The sequence below is a fragment of the Pristis pectinata genome, chromosome 5 (assembly GCF_009764475.1).
Source record: "Pristis pectinata isolate sPriPec2 chromosome 5, sPriPec2.1.pri, whole genome shotgun sequence".
Taxonomy (NCBI): domain Eukaryota; kingdom Metazoa; phylum Chordata; class Chondrichthyes; order Rhinopristiformes; family Pristidae; genus Pristis; species Pristis pectinata.
In genome coordinates, this window is record NC_067409.1 from 108,530,889 (window position 1) to 108,547,385 (window position 16,497).

General features: G+C 41.6%; 1 protein-coding gene across 2 annotated transcripts in view; it reads left to right on the forward strand.

Annotated features, from left to right (window-relative positions):
* The window catches only part of creb5b (cAMP responsive element binding protein 5b), a 310,784-nt gene that overhangs the window by 164,647 nt on the left and 129,640 nt on the right, over window positions 1–16,497 (forward strand). Inside the window, exon 1 of one of the 2 annotated variants that reach the window (XM_052016821.1) lies at window positions 7,397–7,440. The exons of the other annotated variant lie outside the window; for it this stretch is intronic. Within the exon in view, the coding sequence (XP_051872781.1) occupies window positions 7,430–7,440 (11 nt within the window). The 5' untranslated portion in view covers window positions 7,397–7,429. Of the gene's footprint in view, window positions 1–7,396; window positions 7,441–16,497 lie in introns of those variants that run through there. 2 annotated transcript variants of the gene reach the window in all.

Below are 16,497 nucleotides of genomic sequence, written 5' to 3' on the forward strand. Positions count from 1 at the left end.
CATTGAAGGCACTATATTAACATTAATTATTCCTTTCCTTCACAAAATATAACACCTCTTTTTTTTTGTCCATTCAATGAAATCTGTAAGTGTTGCTAATCAGTCTGTGGTAATCTGTGATGTTTTAAAGTCATGATTGTTGTTTGCAAAGCCTACTACTTCAAGTTCAGTTTAATATCATGTTAACTGTGTCTACCCCATAAGCAATTGTATTCACTGACATGAGATTGGCCTTGACTTTCAAGATTCAGTTTTGCATTATACGTTTTATGATATTGAAATGTTAACTTTGGTACTTTGGTGAGAGACACTGAATAGTTGGGAAAGCTGGTCCAAGGCAGTTGATAGAGGGTTAGAGGAGAGGGAATTGAGTAAATTTGCAAGGGACTTGCGAAGTATACATGCTGGAGGAAGCCGAATCTAAATGAGGAAGTGGTTAGAGAGAGCCTGCCAGTGAGCAAAATGGTAGAAGGTGGTATGTGATGGAGAGATTTAAGGAGTAGCTGTGGAGATGAGTGGCAAAGATTTTGTAAAAGGTTTGAGAGCATGATTATGTGGGCCCTGGGAATATCAGCGGAAGGGAGGCTAGGGAAGCTGGGATGTCGGTACAAAGGGGTATACATGACACAGAGGGTAACATGAGAGAGAAGGAAGTAGATCTCTATGATAAAAATCCTAAGGCCTGTGAGCTTCCTATGGAATGATCTTACAAAGAAATGGAATCAAAATCAGGTTTATTATCACTAATACATGCCGTAAAATTTGTTGTTTTGCAGCAGCAGTACAATGCAGGATACAAAAAATTATTATAAATTACAAAAATAAATAGTGCAAAAGAGGAATAATGAGGTAGTGTTCATGGACCGGTTATAAATCTGATGGTGGAGGGGAAGAAGCTGTTCCTGAAATGTTGAGTGTGGGTCTTCAGGCTCCTGTACCTCCTCCCTGATGGTAGTAACGAGAAGAGGTCATGTTCCGGATGGTGAGGATCCTTAATGATTGATGCCGCCTTCTTGAGGCACCACCTCTTGAAGATGTCGTCAAATTCGGGGAGGGTTGTACCCATGTTGGAGCTGGCTAAGTCTACAACCCTCTGCAGCCTCTTTTGATCCTGTGCATAGGAATCTCCGTACCAGGCTGTGGTGCAACCAGTCAGAATGGTCTCCACCGTACATTTGTAGAAATTTGCAAGAGTCTTTGGTGACATACCAAATCTCCTAAAACTCCTCATGCAGCAGAGCTGCTGGTGTGCCTTCTTCATGATTGCATCAATGTGTTGGGTCTGAGATAGATCCTCTGAGATGTTGACGTCCAGGAACTTGAAGCTGCTCACCCTCTCCACTGCTGACCCCTCAATGAGTACTAGTGTATGTTGTTCTGACTTCCCCTTCCTGAAGTCCACAATCAATTCCTTGTTCTTGCTGATGTTGAGCGCGAGGTTGTTGTTGTGACACCACTCAACCAGCCGATCTATCTCACTACTGTATCCCTCCTCGTCGCCATCTGAGATTCTGCCAACAACGGTGGTGTCATCGGTGAACTTATAGATAGCATTTGAGCTTTAAAGAGATGATTTACTCAGAAAGAAGGTGCCAGAAGGTGTCAAAGGGTATCAGGCAGTAAGAAATGCGCTGGCAATGTGGCAACTTTGATTGGGCAAGTAATGGAGTATGCAGTTGGGTGCAGCCTAAAAGTTGTTGTGTCCAGCTGCTATAGACTCATCCACTGTGAATAATGTAAAAGATTTGTTTCTGAGTAGGATAGTATAACTTTTCATATTTTCTTTAACCTTTTGAAGGATCAGATGCAAAGAGTGAAAATTATAAAGCTGGACTGTTGACGTGAAGCTTCCTTAGACAGGGGTTAGAGCGAGAATTGCAATATCGAAACCTGCGTTCTAAACACTCTGGCAGTAGTTTTGTAATTCATTTCCTAAAATTATGTCATTTTGCAAAAGCTAATTTATTTTAAAATATATTCACAATGATTAGACAGGCACTTGAATGGGGAAGGCATAGAAGGATACAGATCTAATGAAGGCAAATTGAATTAGTGTAGATGGGCAAAAAAAATGTCACTGTGGACCTGGTGGGCCAAAGGCCTGTTTCTGACTTACAGTTCAATGACTTTATGTCTGAACAAATCTTAGAAGGACTGCATTAACATTCATTGGATGTCAGAGACTAATGTTACTGTTGCTAGCAAAAAAGGTCAGTCATAAAACATCTGTCCACAACTTCAATAGAAACTGTAACATAATTTTTTTTACCCAGTTACAAGATGAGGGTGTCATTAGCAAGGCCAACATTTTATTGTCCAACAGCAGTTGCCCTCGACAAGGTCCTGGTGATCTACCTTGAATTGCTGCTCTGCTTCTGGTGAAGGTATCCCCACAGTGCTCTTGGGTCAGGAGTTCCAGGATTTATATCCTGTGACAATGAAGGATTAATGATGTATTTTTGAGTCAAGGTAAGTTGAGGAGAAGCTATAGTTGCTGGGTACAGGAGATGCATTCAGAGTAGTCCCGGTGAGTAACTACAGTGCAGTTGGAATTGGTTTATTATTGTCACTTAAAACGAGGCACAATGGAAAAACTGGTCTTGCATACCGTTCATACAGATCAATTCGTTACACAGTGCATTGAGGTAGTACAGGGTAAAACAACACAGAATGCAGAATAAAGTGTAACAGCTACAGAGAAAGTGCAGTGCAGGTAGACAATAAGGTGCAAAGTCATAACGAGGTAGATAGTGAGTTCAAGGGTCATCTTATCATACTAGGGAACCATTCAGTAGTCTTATAACAGCGGAATAGAAGCTGTCCTTCAGAGAAGCTGTTTGTTGATGATATGCAGCCGGTGCACAGTTCACATGGAGCGAATGTTTCGGTTGATGGATTGGGTGCAAGTCAAGTGGACTGGTTTGTCATTGATGTCATGCTTTTTAAGTGTTTTTGGAGCTGTTTCATTCAGGCAACCAGAGAGAATTCCATCACACTCCTGACTTTTATATGTAGATGGTGAGAAAGCTATAGGGTATCACAAAATGAGTCGTGCAGGATACCCAACCTCTGATTGCTCTTGAACCAGCAGCATTTGTGTGGTTTCTCCAACTGAGCTCCTGATCAGTGATGTACTGCAAGGATCTTGATGGTGGGATCTCAGCGATGATAATTGAATGTCAACGGTAGGTGGTTTGACTTTCTCTTCTTGGAGATGATCTTTGCCTGGCACTCATGCAGTGAATATTATGTGCCACCAGACATCCCATATCTGAATGTTGTTTAGGTACAGCTGAGAAGTTGTGAGTATTGGGTGGTTGTCAGTGATTTATTACATCATGATGGAAAGGAAGTCTTTGATGAAACAACTGAAAATGATTGGACCAAGGAACTCCTGGGGTTGGGATGAATGCTCAGATGTCACAAGATGTGACTTCAGCCAATTTAGTACGTTTCCCCTGATCTTCACTGACTTCAGTTTTACTTTGGCTCCTTGACACCACATTTGGTTAAGTGCTCCCTTGATGTCAAGGACATTGCCAAGTGGGTGTCTTTGTTGTAACTGTTCTGGAACAGCTTGGCTGGAGGATGGAATTGTTCCAGAACCATCGTTTTTAGCACATTGGCAGTTTCGTACAATGTGGCACATTGACAGTGTCATACAATGTGATAGAGAATGTTTTCAGTTTGACGCCAAGTCTGTCTCAAAGAGGACAACGCAGTGGTCACTGCTACAAGTACTTTCATGGACAGATGGTTTGACAGCTGGTTGATGGCCGAGGATGAGTTAAAGTATGCTGATCCATAGTTCCAGATTCTCCCACAGGAGGAAACATCCTCCACACATCCACCTTCTGGAGACCCCTAAGGGTTTATTTGCTTGTTTATTCCATGTGTTATTCAACATGGAGAAGTACTGAAAAATCTGAGGGATTACAGGAAGAAGTAATTATCAAAAAGTTCCACTGCCCTTGCTTGACATTCCATGAGACTTCATGAGGTTTGAGTCACTGGTTCTCATATTTCCTTAGGATAATAAAAGAAGTCATACAGCTACATAACCAAACCAATACACCTCTTATTTTGCTGTAACTCATTCACATGGGCATTAATACCACTGGATGCTTGGCATGGTCTTGTTGGGTAAAGGACCTGTTTCGCTGCTGTATGACCTTATGACTCTATGACCACCCCAATTTTCCCCACACAGCTGTGGTCATTTGCAGTAGCCATTTCACCTCATAATAAGCACGCCATTGGGATGTGGAAGAAATCTGGAGAAAACCCACACCATTACAGGGAAAATATGTAGTAAATTCTGCATGGATAGCACTGGAGGTCAGAATTGAACCTGGGTCATCGGAGCTGAGAGACAACTGCACCACCAGCAGCTTCACTCCTTACTGAGTGTGTACCACCATAATACCACATCTGCTAGTTTTGTCCTGCTGGTGGGACTGTGATTGTAGATCACAGGGACTTTGAAAGGTATGGTTCTGTGAGTATGACGTGATAGTTTTTTGGTGACGTACTCTGTGCATCAACTCTCCCCACTCGGATTCCAGCCTCCCAGACAATCCTGAGGGGAGCTTTGCAAGGTTGGCTCTGCTGGAACTGAGGATAATTTTGCTGCTAGTGAATCTGATGCTCCTCTCAATGCTGGGTGGTCCATCCAGTTTCCTTACTGTGCTGAAACATGGTGGTTTGCTTGCATACAACAGAGTGGTTTGCTGGGTCATTTCAACGACATTTAACAGTCCATCATGTAGCATCATTTTAAGTGTCCTAATATCTTGGTAACAATAGAGAAGAAACACGGAAAATGCTGGAGATACTCAGGTGACATCTGTGGGGAGAAACCAAGTTAATGCTTGAGGTCGATGATCTTCCATCAGAATCTGGAAAAAAAAGTTGTTAATGTACAGAAAATGAGGGGGGGGGGGGGGAAGAGAGGGTGAGAAAAGAAGGGGAAGTCTCTGATGGAATGGAAGGCAGGAAAGATTAAGTGACAAAATGGAGTAAGATAAGATTATTTATTAGTCACACATACCTCGAAACACCCAGTGAAATGCGTCTTTTTGCATTACTGAGAATGTTCTGGGGCAGCCCGCAAGTGTCACCACTCTTCCGGCGCCAACATATGGAAGGACATAGAACATAGAACACTACAGCACAGTACAGGCCCTTTGGCCCACAATGTTGTGCCGACATTTTATCCTGCTCTAAGATCTATCTAACCCTTCCCTTCCACATAGCCCCCTATTTTTCTATCATTCATGTATCTATCTAAGAGTCTCTTAAATGTCCCTAATGTATCTGCCCCCACAACCTCTGCAGGCAGTGCGTTCCACACACCCACCACTCTCTGTGTAAAAAAAAAGTACCCCTGACGTCCCCCTTATACCTTCCTCCAATCACCTTAAAATTATGTCCCCTCGTGTTAGCCATTGTCGCCCTGGGAAAAGGTCTCTGACTGTCCTCTTGATCTATGCCTCTTATCACACAGCGCCAAGATAGCATGCCCACAGCTCCTAACTCGTACGTCTTTGGAATGTGGGAGGAAACCGGAGCACCCGGAGGAAACCCACGCAGACATGGGGAGAACGTACAAACTCCTTACAGACAGCGGCCGGAATTGAACCCGAGTCGCTGGCGCTGTAATAGCATTATGCGAACCGCTACACTATAGTCCATGGTGAAGGAGGAACAGATAGAGAAACAAAAGGTCAAAGAGGTGTTAATGGAAGAAGCCAAATTACTACCTGAAATTGCCAAAGGAAGCTACTGTAAATGCTTGAAACTTGAAATAAAATTGTTACAATGCTGATTATGTGAAATTATTGAACCCAGTATTGAGTTAATGTCTCCAGGCAGATGGTAAGGTGATACCCTTTGAGGTTATTATGAAGGAAGCACTGTGGCACAGCAGCTCCTGCTGCCTCACTGTTCCAGGGACCCAGGTTCGATGCTGTCCTCAGGCACTGTCGGAATGGAGTTTGCACATTCTCTCTGTGACCACGTGGCTTTTCTCTTAAATCCCAAGAACGTGTTGGTTAGTTAGCCACTCTAAGTTACCCCTTAGTGTAGGAAAATGGCAAAAGGAATCAAAGACGTGTCGATGGGCATATGTGAGACAGACTAAGTTCCAGACGTACCGGGAAATAAGGAGAGTGGAGTAGGTAAAATGGGAGCCAGCATGGGTGATGGGCAGATTAGCCTCCCCCTTTGTAGTTATAAGATTAAAAAGTCTTTAGAACAGTGTATGAGAAGAGACAGAAAATTCAGAATGCTGGTGAACCAGACAATTAAAGCAGCAGGCAGCTGGAAGATCGGGACAGTACTTGCAGACTGAGTGGAGGTGTGCTGGAAATCCCCAATGAGGAGATGGCCGCAACGTCAGCAGCGAACACAGCGTAGTAAATTGGGAGATGTATAAGCAAATTACTACTTCACCTGGAAGGAGGATTTGGAGCCTGAGAGAGTGAGATGGGAGGAGTTAAGACTGCATCGCCTCCAGTTAACACAGTAAGGGGAGTGGATACTTTCCTTTTTCTATCCATCCAAGCAATGAGAGGGATGACAAAGAATTAAGACTCCATTCAGACATTAATATTGGTAACACTAAGTTCCAGTCAATTATCATTAACTACTCCTGGTACACTTAATTATGAAATAAGTAATGGTATGCATTGTAAGCAGCATTTGAAAAAGCTGTGTGCTCAACAGTGCATTTATCTAAACAAAACAATATAATACTTTAAAAACAAAGTGCTTGATCATTATTGATGGTGCAACACTGAATTTGATATTTCCTTTGTCTTAACATACTGGACGAGTATTTTTTTCCTATTAGCTTTTCAATAACTCTATGGTGCACTGAACACAGAATGTTTTAATTCATAACAAGAAACTCGATGGGATTGGAGTCACTTCGTTCTATTTATCCTCGAGCTGACTGTCAGAGCTTATCATGATCTACTTCACTCTAGGGAAAATCAGATAAAGTAGAAGTTCTGTGCACATTGCATTTCAGCTCTCTCTCTCTTGGTTCTGATTAAAGCTAGTAAATCACTTGCACTGCTCAAAGTGTTTATTCTGAACTTTAAACAGCTGCTGCTTCTTTGAGGCGGCACTGTTTCTCTGTCTGTTTATCCCGTTTCCAATGGTAATAGCACCACCAAGTCTCTGTATGTCTGGAACTTGGCCTGGGGTTGTTTTGGTTACATTGAGTTTACTTCGGGCTTGCCAGATATAGTGGTGACTTCATAGTGCTGAGCCGGGGAGAGTGGCCAGTGCATTACATCATTGCCTGGAAGGGAGTCAGATGGGAAGGATATGACTCACCCGGGCTAGTTAAGCCTTGGCTCTTATCCTTCATGTACACAGTGCTCTCATGTTCTGTACATCAGCAGGGAATTCAAGCTCAGTGATGTCCATGAGGTTTGTTATCAGTTTTCAACTTTCATTTACTAGTTATTGAGCAGGTTTTTAATCTCTACAAAAGTTGTCTTTTGGATCATTTCATTTGGTATCGTAACTTTTGTCATGGTAACCCCAACATATGGAGTTGATTGTTTTAGTTTTGTCTCATTCCCTGCTTATTCAGTACCAGAGTTTGCCTGCGGATTGACAGAGTGAAGGTCCGGTGAGCAATCCTATACATGATGATGTAATGTGCAAGCTCCTAGTTAGATCAGTAATCTGAGAGTAAAGGGCAGGGTTGCAAAGTATTCACCTGGTCTCTAGGGGATTAGTTTGACACTTGTCTGTGGCCAACAGCTGACTGTGACTTGTGACTTGTGATGGTTTGTAGATCTTTGCAGCTCTTTAGCTGTGAAGTGTTAATGCACTTATCGAGGAGTTTGGCAGCCTCATTTGTAACAAAAGACTTTACAAACTGCAGTGTGTTTAAAAAATGTAAACTGACGAAAACTGATCTCTTGTTATACAGAATCTCAAATCAATTCAAGTAATTTTTTAGTCATTTGGGATTAATTTGGTTAAAAAATGGACAAAAATTAAAATACTTTTTCTGAGGCAGGACTGCCTAAACAATGATAGTTATGTGCTGATTTCAGTTCAGAACTCATGTAAATACTACTAAAACAAATGCAGTGCAAATTGAATGTACTACATGCAAAACACACAGGTAGCTGGCAGCTATTCTACAATAATTTTATTTGAGAACTGTTAAGGTAGAGATCTGAACCGTTTAAGCTATGTTCATAGTCTGAAACAATGAAGCTCTTCAATCTTGTTTAGTTTTGAAGCACATCCTTAACTTTTTTTCTCTAGCTTTTCTGTTAATCTTTCCTCTTTGTTATTTTTGGTTTTGATGTAGAGATCATTTATAGCATTGTCAGAATGCAATCAAAGTACTGTATGCTACGATGCGGATTTGCCTTAATTCGTCTTGGTCTGTTTGCCATTGTCATTGTGCAGATGATTCCTCTCTTGTTGTTTGCATCACTACAATGCTCTACCATTGAGTTAGGGTGTGTTCCAAGTAGCTGGAGCGACACTACAATTTACAAATAATTATTTTCACAACATTTGAAGGCTCTGTCATTTCTTGGTCCATATTTATAATGTCCACAATCAAGGAAAATGACAACATAAAAAGAAACTGCAATTACATCGCAGGATCGAAAGGCTTCTAGATGAAACGACATCTGGAATTCCGTCACTAGTTTTATATAACATAGGAGATTAGACCTCTAGTTTACCGTAGTATTTGCAATTTATGCTTCATTCCTTAGTTGAGAGGCAGGCAGTGTGTATATTGCTGTACACCTGCCAATGGCAAGTCAAAGTAAAGGGGAATATTTTCCCACACCCCATTTATTTTTGCTTCTTGTACAGAAATGCATGGCCTCCAAATGTAATACCCCATCCTGATAAAGTGTTGGCAATTGGGGGGACTTGCCACATAATAAATCCTAAGAGGATGAAGTACTTGTCCATGATGCTGCTCAGAAATTTGTTCCACTAACCCAATACTTCAGTACCCGAGATGGTTATTGGAGAGACCTCAGTGGCTTCTATCACCTCTGCCATTTACAATTCATTCATAGATGTTGGGGTAATGTTTGTGCTGGTTTAAAAGCTGAAATATCCATGCCTCTGATGGCCAGCTAAATCTAACAGTTTTTAATAGCGAGTAAACTCAAAGAATGGAAAGGAATCCCTCAAAAAAACCTAATTTTATTTTGTCACTTTAGGCATTGAAAGTGAGATTGCAGTTCTTTAGCTGCTGACACAAGTTTTCAACTGCCATCAGTGATATAGCTAGACTTTGTCATCAATGTGGTGTTAGGCTTATAATAAGCAGATTGTTATTAAGTCCTCTTTTAGGTTTGGTTTGTTTTCCTTCCAATTCCTTTGAGAAATTACATGGTGAGGTATAAAATTACTTTTGTTCAGGACAAGGTAGTTTAAAAATTGAAATTAAATTATATCAAACAGGAATTAGATTCCCACAAATCCCATGATGGGTGTGATTGGCAAGGATGTGTCCAAACTAAATCAAATTGAATTGTTCCTTTTTCCTCCTTGTAGCAAATACAGAAATTTAATCAATGTGTGCTCTCTTTTGGGTGACAGTATCAGCCTGATCAAGATTCAGAATTTAAATGAAGGAAATAAGAATTTGCTGACATTGCAGTTAAAACACTTTGGCCAAACTTAAATGATGGCCAGTATAATTACAGAGAATGCAGGGTTCCAGAAGCAAAGGAATCTGAACAGAAAATGTTATAGATCCGAAGGTGGCTTTTTAACTTTGGATCAGTGTTTGTAGTTTAATGTAATTTACAACAAGTCCAAAATTAGGAAAATTTGCAAATTCAACAATTGAAAGCAGATAAACATTGAAGGTCAGAATAGGTAACAAAACATTGTCTATTTGAATTCATTTTTATTCCATTAATCATATACCTCTACATTTAACTAAATCCATTTGCAAATCAAATTCAGTTGTTTTATAACTGATTCACAGGATTAATTTATTTTTTCTGAGCTGGATGGTCAAGGAAAGTCTATCTGAATCAATGAGAACTGGAACAACTTGGCTAGGTAGTTTTCTACATACACTAGGTAAAATTGATTAAACCATGACATTGTTCAAGGTTTGTGCAATCATTGCAGACTTTTCTTGAATTGTCAAGTGCATTTTAATTCAGTGTTACTGAACTGTAGGAACAAAGCCTCACATTGGTTTCACACACCTAAACTGGCTGGGTTGCCCTAATCACCTGAAATAGAAAATGTGCTTTAGGCAACATTGTTGTTTCTGTAAAAGAGGTTCTGTCTTCCTTTTCTCATGAATCACTTGATTGCACTGCATGTCTGCACAGGACAGACACTGTTGTTTCTTTGTTAAAAGCTTGTTGTGAGGTAATGCCATTTCATGGCTGTCTCCAGAAAAAATGAGTTTGCTTTTGAATGTTAAAGACACCACTTTGTTATTTCTGGAAAGGAAAGTATGTAGGAATCCCAGGTAAGATGAAAAATTGCTTCTAAACCGTGGGACCGTGGCAACAGTCAATAAATATATGAAAATATATATTCTACGTACATACATAATTGTTTGGTGATAAGGAAAATATTATGAAGTAAAGTTGGCAACAAAAGAAATATTTTTCCATCCTAAACTCTGTGGTGGAATATCACAGAATACTATTGGTGTAGGCGAGCTTACTGGGCTGAACAGCAACAATTTGGATGGATGTAATCACATAGGCTTCACAAACGTGTTTTTAAAATGAAGCTGTGCAGGAATCATACCAGTTCGATCCAAGGCTGCCATGCGGAGTGATTTTCTTTTTCTTCTGTTCATGCATGGTGGGGTTTATCATGTCTGATAGCAAAAGTTTGCCCTAGGTCCTGCAATCCATGATAGTATCAGGTCACAAGTCAACAGTTCAGTGAGCAATAGTTAGAAAATTCACAGATGCCTTGATTTTTACAAAGAAGTATTTTTTTTAAATATAAAAATTACTGGGATGCATTTTAACATTTAAACATGATCTCCCAGGATCATTTTTAATGCAGCATATTTCAGTGATGTCAGTGTGGATACGCTACACCTTTTATTGAGAGTTATTTATGAAGGTCAGAAGACCCGATGAATTTTCTGCCATTAATTAAGTTATACACGCACGTGACACCGTCACCTGTGCAAAATGCAACACAAATGAAATCTCTGCTCTGGTGAATCAGGATAGAAGTGCCCAGGCCAATTTCCATTGGGAAAGATTTCGACAGGAAATGGGCGCAAAACACTTCAGAACCAGAACAGAATGATTTTTTATGTGCAATTTGCACGTAAAACACAAGATGTTCATCTGCGTGCAATTTCTCGGCAATAATATGAGATTGATTTCACAGGCCAGTAAGCGTAACCATAAAGACATCCTGCAGAAAAGGTGTACTTCATGACAATTATCCCTGGGAAGCATTTCAGCAGGGTGTCTTGATAGAAGATTTTTGAAACGTGGAACAATGTAAAATGGTTGTGAAGAGGTGAGTCCTAAAAAGGGGACCAAGGCAGCAGAGGACTCCACCAAGGAAATGAGATGAGGTATCTTTATTAGTCACACGTATATCGAAACACACAGTGAAATACATCTTTTTGCGTAGAGTGTGCTGGGGGCAGACCGCAAGTGTCGCCACGCTTCCGGCGCCAACATAGCATGCCCACAACTTCCTAACCCATATGTCTTTCAGACCAAGAATGGCCAGAATCAGAGGATTGGAATATTCGGAAGGCTTTGGGAAGGAATAAGACGGGATGGACCATGGAGGAATTTCACAGCCACAAAAGCAATTGCACGAATTTATATAACTCTCTGAACATGGTAATGCATCCCAAGGCACTTAAGAAAAGCCCACACAGACGTGATTTGATACCAAACCACAAAGAAAAACATGGACTGGATTAAAGTTATTGCTGGGGCTAAAATCTTAGTCAACATAGTAGGTTTAGGGAGAGTCTCAAACGAGGAGACAAAGGTAAAGGCACAGGAAGGATTAAGAAGGGAATTTGCAAAGTTTAAAGGTGCAACTACTTGTGATGCAGTGATGATGGAGATCAGCAAGAGGTCAGAATTGGAGCAGTATTGTATTGCTGTAAAACTGGAGAAGATTACAGAGAAAGGGAAGGATGAAATCATGAAGGGACTTTGAAACAATGATGAAAGGCTTTAATCAAGGTATTGCTGGACTGGGAGCCAACTTGAGCTAGTGAGCACTGGAACAATGAGTGAAAAGTACGATGTGATGTATTGCACAATGTGGTGTAGAGCTTTATGGTTTAAATTGTGCTTGGAATTGGTGTGCATGATACAGGATTCTTCAGGAGAGCATTAAAATAGTTGTACAAAGTTCATAGCAAAGAGTCCCACGTTCACGTGGGAAAGCTCCTGTCTCGTCTCAGTTGTTGGAAACCATACTCCTATCAATGCCTTGTGTATCTTTGAGAAACTAAGGTCTCCATTCTGAATTGGTTTCATCCATCTACACCCTGCATGCCTTTATGCCAGCACATCATAGTAGAATGGAGATTTAGGCTGGGGAATAAACATGTCCAGTGTAGCAAAGATTGTGGGGAAAAGTACAAAATAAACTATTCACCCATCACAGTTTTTATTGACTACTAGTTAACATGAGCAGTCAGGTATTCAAAATTGTGGTAACTCCATTTCAAGGAATAAATTGAAGAGTTACATTGAGAAATTGAGACAGGAAAGAATTGGCTTGGTTGAAAATTATGAGCAAAATTATCTGCTGGGCACCTCAGAATAGCCTTTACTAATACTGACTCCACATAGGTGGGACATTCTATTTGAGAAAACTCGGTCAAGGTTTGAAATTTATTTAAAAAGGCTTCAGGAGGTTCTTGCATTTGCAAAGTTTCTTTATTGAATCTGGTCAAAAAAATTGACAATACACTTTCCTGTTGGTATGTATCTGGAGTACTTGTCTTTCTCATTTGTTCAGTTGTCACTAGGAAGACCACCTTTTATTGCCCTTGAGAAGTTGGTGGTGTGCTATCTTCTTTAACCATTGAAGTGCTTCAAGTGATGATACTCAAACAGTGATGGTGGGAAGGAAGTTCAGGATTTAGACTCTGTAACAACAAAGGAATGGTGACATAGTTCCAGGTTAGGACAATGTACAACTCGGAGGGCAGCATGCAAGTTCATTGTAGGAAGGCTTTGCAATGTCAGGAGTTAAATCACTCAGTGCAGGATGACCAGCCACTCACCTCCTCTTGTAGCCATAGTATTTATGTGGCTGCTCCAGTTGAGAAGTTCTGTGACCCCCAAGATGTTGATGGAACTACCATTTAATAGTAATGCCATTAAATATCAAGAGTAGATGGTAAGACTCTGTCTTGTTGGAGGTGATCATCGCCCTGTCAGTTTTGTGGCAGAAATGTTGCCTGCCCCTTGCCAACCCCATATGTTATCCAGGTCTTACCCAATACAGATCGGGACTGCTTTAATCTCTAAGGAGTCATGAATGGAATTGAACATTACGCAGTCATCAGTGAACATTCCCACTTCTGACCCAATGATGGAAGGAAGATCTTTGATGAAGCAGCTGAAAATGTTTGGGCCTAGGAGAGGTCTGCAGAGCTCCTGCAGTGATGTACTGGGGCTGGGATGATCAGCCAAAAGCCATAGCCATCTTCCTTTGTGCAGGGTATGACTACAAACATTGGAGCATTTTCCCTTATGTCCACTGACTTCAGTTTTATCAGGGTGCCTTGATGCTTTCGGTCAAACGTTTCCTTAATATCTATTGGAATTGGTTTATTATTGTCACTTGTACCGAGGTACAGTGAGAAACTTGTCTTGCATACTGTTCATACAGATCAATTCATTACACAGTGCATTGAGGTAGTACAAGGTAAAACAATAACAGAATGCAGAATAAGGTGTCACAGCTACAGAGAAAGTGCAGTGCAGGTAGACAATAAGGTGCAAGGTCATAACAGGACAGATCGTGAGGTCAAGAGTCCATCTTATTGTACTAGGGAACCGTTCAATTGTCTTATAACAGTGGGGTAGAAGCTGCTTTTGAGCCTGTGGTACGTGCTTTCAGGCTTTTGAATCTTCTGCCCAATGGGAGGGGGGGAGAAGAGAGAATGTCTGGGGTGGGTGGGGTCTTTGATTACGTTGGCTGCTTTACTGAGGCAGCGAGAAGTGTAGACAGAGTCCATGGAGGGGAGGCTGGTTTCCGTGTTGAGCAGAGCTGTGTCCACAACGCTCTGCAGTTCCTTGCGTCTAGGCCAGCACTATCACCTTACTTCTGGAATTCAGCTCCTTAGTTAATCTTTGATGATGATGGTGACAAAGTCTGGAGGTGAGTGGTCCTGCTGGAACCCAATCTGCTTATTGGTAATTGGTTACTGGGGAGTAAGTGCTATTTGATCGCACTGCAGACCACACCTTTGATCACTTTGCTGAAGTGTGAGAATACATTGATTGGATGGTGATTAGCCACATTGGATTTGTCCTACTTTTTGTGAACAGGACGTACCTGGAGAATCGTCCATGTAGTCATGTGGGTGCCAGAGTTGTGACTGTACTGGTGCAGCTTGGCTGGTGGCATAGCTTGGTCTGGAGAGCAAGTCTTCAAAACTGCAGCTATTTATTCCCATAGCCTTTGCTGAATCTGGTGCTGTCAGCCATTTCCTGACATCAGGCACATTAAATCGGCTGAGGACTGTCTTCTGCGATGGTGGGGATCTTGAGAGGAAACTGTGGATCATCTATTTGCTGCTTCTGGGATGCTTCAGCCTTGTCTTTAGTTCTCACATGCTGGGCACTGCTGACAGATTGGGCTGTTCTTTAAGCCACCTCCTCTGCTTGTTAGCAGTTTAATTATCCACCACTGTTCATGACATATTCAAGTTTATTGTCATAGACACACAATCCCAGGATATAAATGAAAATTAGCTGTTTGCAGCAGCAGCACATTACATTACAGACACGACAAACATAAATTACATAAACTTAAATTAGCATGAATTATAAGATTTCTTTATCAGTCACATGTACATTGAAACACACAGTGAAATGCATCTTTTGCATAGAATGTTTTGGGGACAGCCTGCAAGTGTTGCCACGCTCCCAGTGCCAACATAGCATGCCCACAACTTCCTAACCCGTACGTCTTTGGAATGTGGGAGGAAACTGGAGCACCCGGAGGAAACCCACGCAGCCATGGGGAGAATGTACAAACTCCTTACAGACAGCAGCCGGAATTGAACCCGGGTCGCTGGCGCTGTAATAGCATTACACTAACCGCTACATTACCATGCCTGCCCTAACTAGCACTAACTAAATAACTAGCACGACAAAATAAACAAAAATAAACATAACGACATTAGTGCAAGTTGAGGGAAATGTAGTCTGAGGCAGAATTAGGGTTTTTCAGGTTGGTGATGGCAGTGGGGAAGAAACTGTTGTTGAACCTTGAGATAGAAACATAGAAAAACTACAGCACAATTCAGGCCCTTTGGCCCACAAAGCTGTGCCTAACATGTCCCTACCCTAGAAATTACTAGGCTTACCCATAGCCCTCTATTTTATTCAGCTCCATGTACCTATCTAACAGTCTCTTGAAAGACCCTATCGTATCTGGCAGCCCATTCCATGCACTCACCACTCTCTGAGTAAAAAACTTACCCCTGACATCTCCTCTATATCTACTCCCCAGCACCTTAAACCTATGTCCTCTTGGGGCCACCATTTCAGCCCTGGAGAAAAGCCTCTGACTATCTACCCGATCAATACCTCTCATCATCTTATACACCTCTATCAGGTCCCCCCTCATCCTCCATCTCTCCAAGGAGAAAAGGCCGAGTTCCCTCAGCCTGCTTTCATAAGGCATGCTCCACATTCCAGGCAGCATCCTTGTAAATCGCCTCTGCACCCTCTCTATGGCTTCCACATCTTTCCTGTAGTGAGGCGACCAGAACTGAGCTCAGTACTCCAAGTGGGGTCTGACCAGTGTTCTATATAGCTGCAACAATACCTCTCGGCTGCGAGTCTTCAACTCCTGTACCTCCTGCCTGATGCAGCAATGAGAAGATGTGACAAAACAGTGAAGCTTAGTCCTGATCCATGGACTCTGGGACAGTTTAGCACTGTCTAACGCAAGCTGTTCTTACTGTCTAGTATGTATGTAATTCTGGTTGACAGCTTCACTATCTTGTCACCTCATTTGGTGCTGCTCCCAGAGCTTTTCTGTATCCTCATTAAAACACCATTGATTAAATGGTAGAGTGAGAGATATGCTGGGCCAGGAACTTACAGATTGTGACGGTCAGCAGATCTGCTGCTGCTGATGGTTGACATTATCTGATGGCTCCCAAATCTGAGCTGCCAGATCTATTCTGAGTCCATCCCATTTAGCCTGATTATAGTGCCACACTATACGATGGAGGGTGTTCTTAATGTGGAAACAGGATGTCGTCTCCACAAT